At 47.4% G+C, this 15115-nt stretch overlaps 1 protein-coding gene across 2 annotated transcripts in view; it reads left to right on the top strand.

The window, feature by feature from the left end:
* Nucleotides 1-399: 399 nt before the first annotated feature.
* The window catches only part of LOC135526286 (putative methyltransferase NSUN7), a 35276-nt gene continuing 20560 nt past the window's right edge, over nucleotides 400-15115 (top strand). For both annotated transcript variants that reach the window (XM_064954535.1, XM_064954534.1), the window contains exons 1-5: nucleotides 400-726; nucleotides 1046-1467; nucleotides 10131-10189; nucleotides 12885-13012; nucleotides 13122-13274. In XM_064954535.1, the coding sequence (XP_064810607.1) occupies nucleotides 1119-1467; nucleotides 10131-10189; nucleotides 12885-13012; nucleotides 13122-13274 (689 nt within the window). In that variant the 5' untranslated portion in view covers nucleotides 400-726; nucleotides 1046-1118. The remainder of the gene's footprint in view (nucleotides 727-1045; nucleotides 1468-10130; nucleotides 10190-12884; nucleotides 13013-13121; nucleotides 13275-15115) is intronic.

Here is a 15115-nt window from a genome sequence, read left to right as displayed (position 1 = left end):
TTCTTATTGCTGTATTCTCGCGCCGACAGATTTTGGGTGTAGTTAATCCTCTCGCTTTGCCCCTTCCTCTCTGGCGTAGCGTAGTTTCGGGGATGCCTAGGCTGATGAAGGAGACTGGGTGCCACCTATTACCACTGGCAGGTTTTGGGTCCGGGATGGAGGCAAAGGGGGAAAGCAATGAAATGCCAGAAAAGGGGATTAGACTAGAGAAATAGTAGGCTATGCTATGGCAAATTTTATAAAAAATTCAAGTCGTGTCTGTATTACTGAAATGTAGGTATTCTTATCTGTCAAATTGAACGTAGTGGGATACTACTGCATAAATCTTGGATTCCAGGAAATTAGCATATAGTTACCATGGTGATGGAAGCTCGCTGATCCAAGGAGTTCCACAGTAATACTGCTAGCTACTTGGGGAAGTTTTCTGCTTACTTCTAGTAGGCTAGCTAGCTTTTTAATTTCTAGTAGATTTACCGTGTCTCACTTTTGAGAGTGAAACGACTATCTTTCTTTCCAGCATTTTTTTTATTGCCAAGTCAAAGAACATCTCCAGGTGTCCGCCCATCGCGAAAAGAAGACAGCCAGATTGTAGGTGCTCAGGTTAGGTCTCACTGCTGGTCACGTAGCCCAAACATCTGCTTCCACATAAGGAAACATGACTGTGCTTGCTGCTGGTTAATGGATACCTGAGACAGAAAAGTTCTGAAGACATTTCCCCCTCTGAAGGTAAAGACCGCAACCACTATACCGTGCGTTTACTATTCAAGAAAATCGTACTGTATGTAGCCTACCATTTGTCTCTAATTGTTGTTAACACATTTCAGCAGCAGCGTTGCAATTGTACAATTAGAAGCCTGTCTTTTTTGTCATTATTGTCTCTGTGTCATAAGTAGTAGTAGTCCTGGTGGTTTATTTTATAAACTTATATACTTTTATAAAAACTTTTTTTGACATAATTTTGTATATCATTTCTTGGCTTGAACCCTTAACTCACAGCTACAGTGTGTCTCCAGTGTACAGTATGTGGGTGTTTTTGTCTTTTCAGGGCCTGAGTGGAGGGACAGGAGTTGGGTCGTGTTCTTGAGGTGAGCCTTGGTAGACCAGGCAACCATAACAAGATGGTGAAAAAAAACACAGAACACTCACGACGGTCGTCCATATCCAAGACAGCTGGTGGCTCCCAGATATCCAGCCTCAAAGACCTGAGCCTGCTGGATGGATCTGGCCTTGGGCAGGAGGAGACCCCAGAGCTGCCTCCAGAACCCCCCACACCTGACGAGAGCCACTTGGGCTTCCCAGACCCTGTCTATCTGCTGGCGGCAGTCATCTTTCAGAACACTCACCTGGAGAAGCCTGCTGCCCGTCGATTAGTCAGTTATGGCAAGCGGGCGGGGCTGCCCCTGCCTGAGGCCAAGGACGAGGCGTACCAACGCAGCTCGTATGAGCTGGCCTTCAACACACTCAAATGTAAGTGAACAGCAGAGAGGACTGTAGGCTATGAGGAAATGTATGCTTAGAAAAGTTTTATATCCTTCCTCCTTCATTCTATATTTTCCTCCTTAATTGACTCTAGTATGTACGTATGTATGATGGGTCCCCATTCCGCTGCATATGATTGGACGTGGTTATCTTGAGCCACGCATGCAAGGGAAAAGCAACGAAAGCAAACAAACGGCCATTTGAAAATGAGAATGAATAGTGTTAGGGACATTAATTGACAGGTGGAATTGAATCCTGATAGATTGATGGAGGGAAAAGTGCAGGAGAAAATCCCTTTGAATGGCCATGGGGAATTCAGTGGGATGTTATATATATATATTATATTATATATATTATATTATATTATATATTATATTATATATATATATATATATATATATATATATATATATATTATCTGTGAAACCAAGGACGGGGGTGCAGGTCTGCGGCTGCCAAACACACAGGGCGTGTAATCACCATGGTGTTAAGGGAGGGGAAGGTTAGAGGACTGTCAGTGCAGCCCAGGAGATGGAATCGATTTCCCCTGCTCTACCCATGTGAGAGGGGCTTTCATCTCTCTAGATTAAGCTTGCTTGTTGAGGTCTGGGTTTGCTTTTCAGACTAACTCTAGCTCCATTGCTTCCCTGCTGCAACTGTAAAAGTGGTTGTGAGAGCAGGAGTTACGTTTCCTGGCTACCCCAGACTCCTTGCTCCGGCCAAACGTTACGCCACACCCACAGACGTTAGTTTCTTCTCTGCAGTGACTCTGGATCTGAGTACCTTCCCGACCCTTTACCGAGTGTGAATAACATTCAGGGCCATGTGATTGGTCCAGAAACCAATGGGTTTGGCCAGAGCCAGAACACACGTGGTTAAAGCGGCAGTTTGAAAATGTGTCATTGGCTTTGATACTCTGATTGGTTAGAGACAATCCTGTCCCTCATGACTTTGTTTTGTACAGTGCCCCTCGTGCCCCTCATCACCACAAACAACTTCAATGATGGCAGTCTCAGACTAAAGTCCACTACATGAGTATGTGGACACCTGTTCATCGAACATCTCATTCCAAAGTCATGGGCGTTAATATGGAGTTGTTCCCCCCTTTGCTGCTATAACAGCCTCCACTCTTCTGGCAAAGCTTTCCACTAGATGTTGGAACATTGCTGTGGGGACTTACTTCCATTCAGCCACAAGAACATTAGTGAGGTTAGGCACTGATGTTGGGCGATTTGGCCTGGCTCACAGTCAGCGTTCCAATTCATCCCAAAGGTGTTTGATGGGGTTGAGTTCAGGGCTCTGTGCAGGCCAGTGAAGTTCTTCCACACCGATTCCAACAAACCATTTCTGTATGGACCTTGCTTTGTGCACAGGGGCATTGTCATGCTAAAACAGGAAAGGGCCTTCCCCAAACTGTTGCCACAAAGTTGGAATCTCAGAATCGTCTAGAATGTCATTGTACGCTGTAGCGTTAAGATTTCCCTTCACCGGAACTAAGGGGCCTAGCCCGAACCATGAAAAACAGCCCCAGACCATTATTTTCCTCCACCAAACTTTACAGTTGGCACTATGCATTCGGGCAGGTAGTGTTCTCCTGGCATCCGCCAAAGCCAGATTCATCTGTCGGACTGCCAGATGGTGAAGCATGATTCATCACTCCAGAGAACCTGTTTCCACTGCTCCAGAGTCCAATGGTGGCGACCTTTACACCACTCCAACTGATGCTTGGCATTGCTCATTTTGACAGGCTTGAGTGTGGCTGCTCGGCCATGGAAACCCATTTCACGTTTCTTCCAGAGGCAGTTTGGAACTCGGTAGTCTTGCTTTCAGAACTCGGCGGTCCCGTTCTGTGAGCTTGTGTGGCCTAACAATTCGCGGCTGAGCCGGTGTAGCTCCTAGACGTTTCCACTTCACAATAACAGCACAGTAGACCAGGGCAGCTCTAGCAGGGCAGAAAATAGCCGAACTGACTTGTTGAAAAGTTGTCATCCTATGATGGTGCCACATTCTAATGCCAATGTGTGTCTATGGAGATTGCATGGCTGGGTGCTCGATTTTATACACCAGTCAGCAACGGGTGTGGCTGAAATTTCTATGGCTTGGAGTCCTTATTTCCAGAGGAAAAAATAGATTAGTCGATTTTTTTTTCTCTCTCATTTCAATCCCATTTTTTGTTTAATAAGTGGTATGTTATCAGTTCCACCTAATTCTGATTCTCCGTCTTACCTACTCTCATATCCCTGGAATGAGTTCATTTGGAGAGCACCAGATAGTGGGATAATGTTCTGGAAATAAAAATGTACAGCAAATGAACGTGGTATTGACTAGCAGAGGCTGACGTTGGGTAGGTCCGTACAATAATAACCTCAGATGAGTCACATTTTTCTCACCCCTAATTTTAGTCGTTTACAATTTGGATGTGGCTCACTGTCTATCATGGGACGTAAATACAATGTCTGCCGCAGAATTCATTTGCAAAATAAGGACATTTTCTGGCTGGTCGATAGAATGTCCGTCGTTGTTACAAAAGACAAAAGGAGGCGGATCACTACATTGTAATTGTGCCTGAACTGTGTCAATGCTGTCCTATTGTAGCCAAGATTGCTTGGTGTGGTGAAGATGTACACAGCCTATTTGTCTGGCACATCAGATTTGGTCACATTTGTTGCGTAACAAAAAAAAACGCTAACCAATGAAATGACACAGCTGAGAAAGAGGCCTTAATCTCCCCCACTGTCCTCCGATGAGCGGGATGACTTCAGGTTGCAGAGATCGATATATACAACACACTGGATTCATCTTACACGTACAGCCTGGGAATGACAATGATCCAACATCGAGCTGAGGTCAGTTGTTAACTTAAAAAAAAAAAAAAAAAGCTTAGGCAGCGAAAACCCGGCGAGCAAAATGCCAATGATCCCTTATATTGATCATGTGATTCTAACTCTTATCCATTCGAATCAAAAGTAGCCCTAAACCCCGTAACGACACACAATGGACAAAGTGTTCCCGTAATGCAGTCATTATTACAGTAATGTAGACTGGTGTGGTGGACAGTGATTTCTGACGACGTCACCCCACTCATTCACACAAAAGAACTGAATCGAGCATAGAGGAGACCGATGGGCTGATGTTCATTGGATGAGGGTGGTTTAGTTTTGAGGAGGCCTGGTGGTAGTGTGTGTTGCTGCAGTGTACGAGATGACCCACTGTGAACCTCTTAAGTGTGAAACCAAAGGGAAATTATTACCAGGGTATCTAGCAATATCTAGATTGCAGTGATCTATTTCTGTGTCGTTCCCCCTCCTCCCTCATTCTAGTTCTCTCTTTTCCTCCCCACTTATTCGATTTCCCCCTCTCTCTTTCTGGCTCTGTCCCACCACTCTTTTCCTCCTTCTCTTTTTCTTCATTTCCTCTATTCTTCACTAGCGCCCCAGTCATCACCTTGAATCTTGGAGGGTTGATCACATCTCTTCATGTCCCTGGTCTCAGACATAATTTGCTCAACGTAGATAGAAAGAGAGAGAGGTGGGATCCCCCCCCCATCCATCCATCCCTCCCTCCCTCTTCATTCCCTTTCTCTGTTCTGCATTCCTCCGAGGCCCACTCCTGTCTCTTAGTCCGTAGTAGCCAGCAGCCTTGTCACAGCACAGAGCTGATATGTGGCTGGAGTAGGCAGGGAATAGGTTTATTTGACTTGGGGGAGGGGGGTGGGGGGGCTCCTTGTTTCAGACCGTGGGAGGGAGAGAGAGGGAACATGTCCTTTCTGCCCTTGGCTAAGAGCATGGCACTTTACCCAGAGACACTTCAGCAAATATCAAACATTGCAGGTTGATAATATGTAAGCTATTTAACGCTGCCATCCTGTCCAAGGGTTCTGCTCAGCTCGTCTGAATAGAGACTCGGGGTTTGTTGGCAGAGCTTCTTTTAGATTCATGTGAAATGGAGTGTACCGATGTGGAATACTGCGAGGCAAAGAGCTGAATAAGGCCAAGTGGGGTCGTATTCAGGCCTTCTAGCGCTCCTGTGTGGATTTATTTGACCGTGTTCATCATCACTCACTGGCCTTAGTTAGTTTGTTACCTGGACGAGGGCCACACGACACAAACTCAAACAATTGGTAAGAGAGTAGCGCCTCATCATAGGTTGTCATGAAGTTGTCCCTAGACACTGGTATAAGATCAGTTTGGTATTTTTACCCTTAAAGGTTAAGGCGAGGATTTGGGGAGGTTACGCTGATCCTAGATCTGTGCATAAGGGCAACTCCTACCCGACGCTTATAGGTCAATATTTAGGTGCTTACACCTCAGCTCAGTGCTGCCCCTGATGTGTAATAGCTCCTGGTATGAGAGATTTATATGTGAATTTACCCCCCCCGGGTCTGTGCTTTCCTCCTGGCAAGGCGGCCATGTTGCTAGGCTTATCTTTAAGACCTTCTGCTGCTATGATCGAAACACTCATTGACCCGACGCTGCTTTAAATCCTGCAAGGAGTATAGGCCCAATCACAGACACTGTCTTTAGTGTGTGTGTGTGCGTGTGTGCGTGTGTGTGTGTGTGTTTTTGCACCCCTTTTATCTAGCCTTCACCTGTTTAGCCCAAGTTGAGCAGACGGTTGGCGTGATTTGTGATGTTATGGTAGGTTAACAGCGGGGTATGTTGTTGCCATGGCGTCCCAGTGGCAGTTCTTTGTAATGGCGACACCTCCCAGTGGCAGTTAGATAGGACTCAGGCGTGTCATTTAAGATTAGAGGTTAATCAGGGCAGCACAGCCATTATGTACACACACACACACACACACACACACACACACTAAAGACAGTGTCTGTGATTGGGCCTATACGCCTTGCAGGATTTACAGCAGCATCAGGTCAATGAGTGTTTTGATCATAGCACACACACACACACTCAAAACCCTTCCCGTCTGTCCCATTTCGTTTTAGATTTAAATGCATTCATAAGCACAGACGCACACATGTACGCACACAAACACACACACACATACACACACAGACACACGCTCATACACTCAAAACCCTTTCCGTCTGCCCCATTTCATTTTCGCCTTCTCAATGGGATAAAGAGGATTTTGAAAATAAGGAAAATGCTGTTCTATCAAGATTACCTGGAACATGTGCATTTTGGATAAAGCTGCTGTGCTTCCCTTTCCAACATGTAGTGAAAACACATTGCAAAATTGAGGGGGTTTAGAAACAGGTGTTTCCTAATCCAAGATAAAGCAGATGTGTTGCTGTTTGCTCTCCCTTCTTTGGAGTTGAAGGAGAAAGCCTGTGGTTCTGGGGACACTGGGAACCAGAATGTGTGAGTCTGTTTGTTTGTGTGCGAAGCTGTGTGTGTGTGTGTGTGTGTGTGTGTGTGTGTGTGTGTGTGTGTGTGTGTGTGTGTGTGTGTGTGTGTGTGTGTGTGTGTGTGTGTGCAAGACTGTGTGAGCGAGGCTGTGTGTGAGCGAGGCTGCGTGTGTGTGTGAAGCTGTGTGTGTGTGAGGCCGTGTGTATGTGAGGCCGTGTGTGTGTGAGGCTGTGTGTGTGTGTGTGTGTGAGGCCGTGTGTGTGAGGCTGTGTGTGAGCGGGGCTGCGTGTGAGCGGGGCTGCGTGTGAGCGAGGCTGCGTGTGAGCGAGGCTGCGTGTGAGCGGGGTTGCGTGTGAGCGGGGCTGCGTGTGAGCGGGGCTGCGTGTGAGCGGGCTGCGTGTGAGCGGGCTGCGTGTGAGCGAGGCTGGGTGTGAGCGGGCTGCGTGTGAGCGGGCTGCGTGTGAGCGGGCTGCGTTTGCGCGGGGCTGCGTGTGAGCGGGGCTGCGTGTGAACGGGGCTGCGTGTGAGCGAGGCTGCGTGTGAGCGGGGCTGCGTGTGAGCGAGGCTGCGTGTGAGCGGGGCTACGTGTGTGTGAGACTGTATGTCAGAGTATGTGAGCGGAGTTGAGCGGTCAGAAATCCAGCTCCTCGCTCAAAGGAGAAAACAAACTGCCGCTCCAAATTCGCTCCGTTCCTTAAAATCACAGTTTAACCAACACCCATCTATTTTTGTGACTACCTGGACCGACCATTTGGCTTTGAAGTATTGAAACCAAACCATATGATTTGAATGAAAAGTATCTTATTTTAATAAACAACAGGAAAAGTTAAGAAGCGTTCATCATTTCAAATCGTATTAAACAGCATATAAACACTCCAAATAGTTCAGGAGCCAGACATGGAGCCTAAGGATGAACGAAAATGAATTATTTAGGCTATGTTATTTATATTATTTCAAAGCTATAGCCTACTAAAAAAAATAAGTTGTGAAGCATTTGCTGGTGCGACAAACTAGGCTGGTAGGGGCATTAAGCGCTCAGCATTTAAACAAAATGTTGTTGTTATTAATAGTATATAAATTGCACATATATAGGCTGTGACTTACTTAGAATTCATTACAAATTAAACAAAAAAATATTAGGCTCCATCCATAGTTCCTTTGAATTAATTTTTAGAAACATGACTTTGTCCGGAGTCTCTGGCTTCAGGCTCATGCGATGGTGCATGGAGATCAGGCCGGCAGTGGAGAATGCCCTCTCAGTGCTTGCAGAGCCACTGGCATCCCTTGCCAGACTGGGCAGGGATGCGTAGTTGTTTTCAGTTTCTTCTGTAGGTAGAAACCCTAAAGGGTTTTAGGTACTATAACCCTATCAAAACGGAAAGCTCCTTGAAAGAGGTAAAAGGACAGGCCTATTAGGCCAAAATCAAGGATGGCCTATTGTGTAGATAATAGAATGAAAATTAACTAAACTTTTAAGAGATCTGATTTTTAGTTAATAAATACTTTGCTACAGTGTTTCGCTTTGCTACACCCAGCTAGCTATGCACCTGGTTCCTTTCTGTTGGCATGTGCACGTACTAAGGACACCATCATGCTTTCGGGATACCTGTCTTTTCAGATTCCACAATGGTTCTTTAGTTGTGGACACTACATCACCTCGCTCCCTCTCTTGCTCGTGGTCCTCCTCATCTTTGTTCACCTCTGTGTTTTATCAGTTTCCTTATGAAAACATTTAGAGAACTCCATGACAGGAGCTAAAGCATGGGGCCATAGCAACACACGAGTAGATTGCAAATGCATGCTGGGCCGGCATGCCATGAGCTCGTGAAAGGCTTGTGAATTGCCCGTGAAGTGCTCGTGAAAGGCTCGTGAAGTGCCCGTGAAGTGCTCGTGAATGGCTCATGAAGTGCCCGTGAAGAGCTTGTGAAAGGCTCATGAAATGCCTGTGAAGTGCCCGTGAAGGGCTCGTGAAGGGCTCGTGAAGTGCCGGTGAAGGGTTCATGAAGTACCCGTGAAGTGCTCGTGAAAGGCTCGTGAAGTGCCCGTGAAGGGCTCGTGAAGTGCCCGTGAAGTGCCCGTGAAGTGCCCGTGAAGTGCCCGTGAAGTGCCCGTGAAGTGCTCGTGAAGTGCCCGTGAAGTGCCCGTGAAGTCCCGGTGAAGTGCCCGTGAAGTGCCCGTGAAGTGCTCGTGAAGTGCCCGTGAAGTGCCCGTGAAGTGCCCGTGAAGTCCCGGTGAAGTGCCCGTGAAGTGCTCGTGAAGTGCCCGTGAAGGGCTCGTGAAGTGCCCGTGAAGTGCCCGTGAAGTGCCCGTGAAGTGCCCGTGAAGTGCCCGTGAAGTGCCCGTGAAGTGCCCGTGAAGTGCCCGTGAAGTCCCGGTGAAGTGCCCGTGAAGTGTTCGTGAAGTGCTCGTGAAGCGAGCGCTACTGGAGTGGGTGAGAATGCTGATGCTCCAGCCTTTGGAAACTCGCTCCTCGCTCCAGTCAAATTTGGCACACTCCACTCCTCGCTCCGCTCACATACTCTGGCGTGTGTGCGAGGCGGTGTGTGTGTGTGTGTGTGCGTGCTTGCGCAAGGCTGTGTGGGTCAGAATAAAACATCCTGTTGTCAAGGGAGACAGATGTTCCCTTCATGATAGCTCAGCTAGGGCAGAGAGAAGAGAAAAACACATTAGGAACTGCAGATGTCTCTCAGATAGCTGGTATGTAGCCTACAAGACCTTGGTCTCTAATGAGAGCAATGCACATGGCATGTATCCTGGTATTACAGCCACCGATTACATGACTAGCAATGTGTGATTAATAAGTGTCATCAGTGTCGCAGAGGCTCTAATTTCTAAATTAATTATGGTAAATTAACTCAATTTAAATCTCTGATTAACTCCATTAAAATACAAAATGAGCGTTTAATCGTGTGAGTAAAAAAAAAATCCTCATCTAATTGAATTAGCGTTTCAAATTATAGTGAGATTATTCCTGCTGCCTTCGAGAGCTCTCTCGCTGTCTCTCCCTATCTCCTTTCTAGACAAGAGCTCAGCATTAGATATGGAGTCTCAGCCCTAGCCATTTATTTCATTGGGTTAGGTGTGTAATTCTATCAGGCATGTTCCAAATGATCCTGTCTGGTCTGGGCTGGTCTGTGGAGATAATTAGAGATAGAGAAAATAAAGATAGAGATGAGATTGGCAAGATCCTGAACCATTATCTCCATATGATGGAAATATTAATTCTCACCTTCTCTCTCTCTCTCTCTCTCTCACTCACTCACTCACTCACTTACTTACTTACTTACTTACCTGTCCACGAGTTACACTATTGAAACATTCTCTATGCTCCTCCCACCACAGACCAAGAGCTCCTGGAGGACATCATGATTGACAGCTGCTTTTACCTCTCTCAGCCAATGGTGAGTGAAACATAGAGCTTCACCCAGGGAGGAGAAAGTTCGAGATCTGTTTCAACCGGTTTTGACTTCCTCTAACTTCCTGACTCCACAGCGGTACTTCAGAGCTCTCAATATTCATGTCCCGCTGTTCTCCTTGTTGTACAAAGTCTTTGTTCAGCTCTGCTTGCTTTTCAAACCACTAATCTGTAACTGTGATACCGATTATTATATATCGATATAACGCCTTTTCTTCACATCACAAAGCAATTTGGTGCCACACATCTGAGAGAACAACGAGAACTCGGCAAGTCGGTTGTTTGTTGGGTTTGTTGCTTTTCTCAAACGGAAACACTCCATTAGTGATGAGATCAGGATGCTCTACATGGCACCCTGGGCTGCTCAGGGCTGTGTCTGCGTGCCCGCCGCTCAGCGGGTCTGAGTGTATTCTGGTCGATACGTATCCCTCCTCTCTCCGTCTCTGGGAGCGGTTGTCTGGGCTGTGAGCCCAATACAATTAGCAGTGCACTGTGTAGACGTAAAGAGAAGGTTCCCACGGCAGCCATGAACCGAGAGGTAGTTGCACTGTAAAACAACGCCTCCCTACTCATTTCCATAAATCAAGATTGGCGTCTGGGATGGTTTTTGAGTGTACTTTTGCTCCGCTGTAGTTTAAAGAAACAGGCTTGTGATGTTAGAGTAGAGATGATGGCAATGATGGAGATGGTAATGTGAGGGCAAACTGGAATTTCTCCATAAGCGCACACACACACACACACACACCCCCACACACACACACACACACACACACATGCACCCACCCACACACAGACACACACATATACACATACACGCATGACACGCACAGACTTACTGTAGTACCTGTGGGAAATATGGCCTTGCCTGGAATGAATGGGTCTTCTCTATGGTGGGGTGGCAGGTCGTTATTCTGCACCCCACCAGGAGATAATAAAGGCCAGACACAATGAGGCTCTCTTCAGAACTCACTCTCACCTCATTTTACACCCCTGGCATCTATAAAGTTCAACCTTGACGGAAAGAGGAGGAGAGGGATGCCAAGGGAGACGTAAAAAGGAGAGAGGGATGGCGATAGAAACGAAAGGTGCTGTCGAGAACCTAAAAGGGTTCTTCAGCTGTCCCCATAGGATAACCCTTTTTGGTTCCAGGTGGAACTCTTTTGGGTTGGAACCTGGAACCTGGAACCAAAAAGGGTTATCCTATGGGGACCGCCGAATAACCCTTTTGGAAGCTTTCTTTCTAAGAGGGGAACTGAAGTCTGGAGTGTATTTGATTGCAGTGAAGAGAGAAATGTGGCTTAGATCTACCTCACTGCGGCTGGAAATAGAGGGAAGTGACCATGCAGTGACGAGAGAGACAAAGCATAGGAGTTTAAGTGATGCAGTGAAACTGCACAGTATTCTCCCGATGGTAGACCATGCATAGCAGCGACCTCTGTATTTGTAGACCTCATCATTTGATCATTACTTGGTCCATCACATCCATCACGGCCAGTGTTCAGTTGGCCAGTGTTAAGTGGCCAGTGTTGGGTGTTAAGGCCTGATGTCACAGCGCGGCAGCAGGGGTGACGCGACATCACAACAGACTTGTTTACTTCCAGCAACGGGACGCTGTTACCAGGCAGCCCCCCCCGGGGTTCAACCTTGGTAGAAGGCGAGCGATGACGGAGGAAGGGAGATTGGAATGGAGGGAAAGGAGGGGGAGATAGGGGCGGACCCAGCACCTGTTTCTGATATCAACCTTTCCAAAAATCTGATTAAAAGCCCCTGAGTGAATAACGAGCTGGCGCTAGTTCTTTAGCCGAGCAGTTAGTGTTAGCCTAGCGTAGCGTCTCGCTCCATTAGCCTTGCAGCGGCGCCATGGCAATCTGTTGCTGCCGAGCAACACCATCTGCCACTAATGTGATCTGTGTCCCTCGACCCCTTGAGAGAGAAAGAGGGAGAGAGAGGAAGAAAGGGGAGGGATAGAGCGACGGAGGGACAGAGTGACAGAGCGTGAAGGTATGAGAGGGTGATAAGCTGGTGGGAGAGGTAGAGTGTGAGAGGGAGAGATGGAGTGTGTCTTCCTGCCGGGTTTAATTAAGAGATAGGAGCCAGGTCCTGGCAGGGCATCCCAAAGCTGCTCCACCACCCTACCTCTGCCTCTGAGTGGAGGACGGGGGACTGCTGGGGACCTGCCCAAAACAACCATAGGAGTTACATGACACTGTCAATCACCTAATCAATAAACCCATCAAACTGCCTTCTCAGGGGATTTCTCTTGAGGGTTTCTGAAGGTAGTTACTGTGTATAGCAGTATTGAATTATCCTTACTGTGTCTAGGCGATCTCTGGGGTTTGATGATAAAGAATGTTGATTGTTGAACCGTGTGAATTCGTTCTATTCTCTCTATGCTCCCTCTGGTGTAGGCATCCAACTGTTGAAGAACAACTCCTTCATCCGTTCTATGCTGTATCTGTTGTTTTCTGTCTTTGGCCGACTGACAGTTTGTTGGCAGTTGACTGTCAGAGCGTGACATGTTTATCCGTATATACTCTGGTGCGGTTGATTGTTGAAGCAAAACTTCTCTCTCTCTATCCAGCCCCAACTCTGCTGTTATTTCCGTTTCTGGACACGTATACAGTTGGCTTTTGAAGTGTCTGATCTATGGATTCTAACTCTACGCTGCGTTCTTTCTCCAGCCTGATGACCAGATGAGTCTGGTGGTGGTGATGCTTTACGACTTCCAGGACAGGAAGTTCCTCCCTCGGGAATGCCATGGGGAGGAGCTCGTACAGGAAGTCAGGGAGGTGGAGAACTGCCTCCTCAGGTAAGAGGAGGGGGGGGGGGGGGGGTACTTTATCTGTGGTGTTTTGGTAGGTAGCTGAGGGGTATGAGTGTCTGTTGGAACACCTTCTCTCTTCCTGTGTGTGTTGTAGGTTTAAGACCAAGCTGGCAGCCTCCCTGGCTCGCAGTAGGATCAAACATGACCTCCTGACCATCGACTGCATCCTCCCCGAGGCTGTGAGGAAGAAACAGGAGAGAGCCAACAGGCTGCTCCTCTACGCATGGGTCAACACATTCAAGAGCAGGTCAGCACACTACACACACACACACAGGTCTGAGATTGTGGGTGTTGGCCATGCAGGTGCCATGCAGACATCCCATTAAACCAAAGTGTGCGTGTGCGAGAGAGAGAACGGAGGAGAGACGGAGAGAGAGAGAGATTAGGTTAGATATATACTTGTCTGATTTTCCACAGAAAAATGCTTTACGTAGAAGAAAATGCCCTGCGAGAGAGTGAGAGACATGGCATAGACAACATCAAACATACACATTTGTGAAAAACAAAACAGATATGACAGCGTAAGGACTCATACACCTCCCTTCACCATTACAATCACTCTGCCCCCCCCCTCCCATCCACTCAATATAACACATCCCCTTAATATCCAAGTTCACTGAGCGTTGCGCATCATGTTACTACACAACCCTATCATTACAATGTCCACGATTCCATGATTATTTTACACCGTTACATTTCCCTTCTCACACTTGCACGTCCATTCCCATACCCTCCGTATTTTTCATAAGGGTCAGTGCGTGTGGCACCAATCTGTTTTTGTACCCGACCAGTTTAGACTTGGGAGTCTGTAGTGTTTCCTGGATGACAGGATCACAAACTCAAGAGTTAGGAGGAGTCCTTCCTCTGCTATTTTGTTTGCCATCCTCGGCATGTTTTTGTGGTAGCTGTCCAGAAAGGTTCTTTACTCAGTTCTCAGCAGACTTGTCACCCTGGTTTTTGTCTGTACTGTGACACTGTCGTACCACACTGTAATGCAGAACGGCGAAACGCTCTGGATAGTTTTTTTAATCCGTTATTTTACCAGGTAAGTGGACTGAGAACACGTTCTCATTTGCAGCAACGACCTGAGGAATAGTTACAGGGGAGAAGAGGGGGATGAATAGGCCCATTGGAAACTGGGGATTATTAGGTGACCTTGATGGTTTGAGGGCCAGATTGGTCATTTAGCCAGGACACCGGGGTTAACACCCCTACTCTTACGATAAGTGCCATGGGATCTTTAATGACCTCAGAGAGTCAGGACACCCGTTTAACGTCCCATCCAAAAGACGGCACCCTACACAGGACTGTGTCCCCAATCACTGCCCTGGGGAATTGGGATATTTTTTAGACCAGAGGAAAGATTGCCTCCTACTTGCCCTCCAACACTACTTCCAGCAGCATCTGGTCTCCCATCCAGGGACTGACCAGGACCAACCCTGCTTAGCTTCAGAAGCAAGCCAGCAGTGGTATGGGTGGTATTGCATAATTATAATACAGGAAGACACAATTTATACTACAATATTTACACAAGTATTGGGGGTGGGGGGAGGCATTGTATAAACTGAGCAGTATAATAAGAGTCTGGTAGCAGTAGTTGTGAAATGTGTGTGTGTGTGTGTGTGTGTGTGTGTCTGTATTATCATGACACAAGGCGAGACCCAGATGCAGACACAGGAGGCAGATGGTTGGAGTCTTACAATGTTTATTCATCCGAAAGGGGTAGGCAAGAGAATGGTTGTGGACAGGCAAAAATGTCAAAACCAGTTCAGAGTCCAGGAGGTACAGAGAGGCAGACAGGCTCGAGGTCAAGGCAGGCAGAATGGTCAGGCAGGCAGAATGGTCAGGCAGGCAGACAGGCTCGAGGTCAAGGCAGGCAGAATGGTCAGGCAGGCAGAATGGTCAGGCAGGCAGACAGGCTCGAGGTCAAGGCAGGCAGAATGGTCAGGCAGGCGGGTACAAAGTCCAGGAGGTACAGAGTCCAGGTGGTACAGAGAAGCAGACAGGCAGAATGGTCAGGCAGGCAGAATGGTCAGGCAGGCAGACAGGCTCGAGGTCAAGGCAGGCAGAAGGGTCAGGCAGGCGGGT

The sequence above is a fragment of the Oncorhynchus masou genome, chromosome 32 (assembly GCF_036934945.1).
Source record: "Oncorhynchus masou masou isolate Uvic2021 chromosome 32, UVic_Omas_1.1, whole genome shotgun sequence".
NCBI lineage: Eukaryota > Metazoa > Chordata > Actinopteri > Salmoniformes > Salmonidae > Oncorhynchus > Oncorhynchus masou.
The sequence above is the reverse complement of the archived record's forward strand: the minus strand, read 5'-3'. Positions and strand labels throughout refer to the sequence as shown.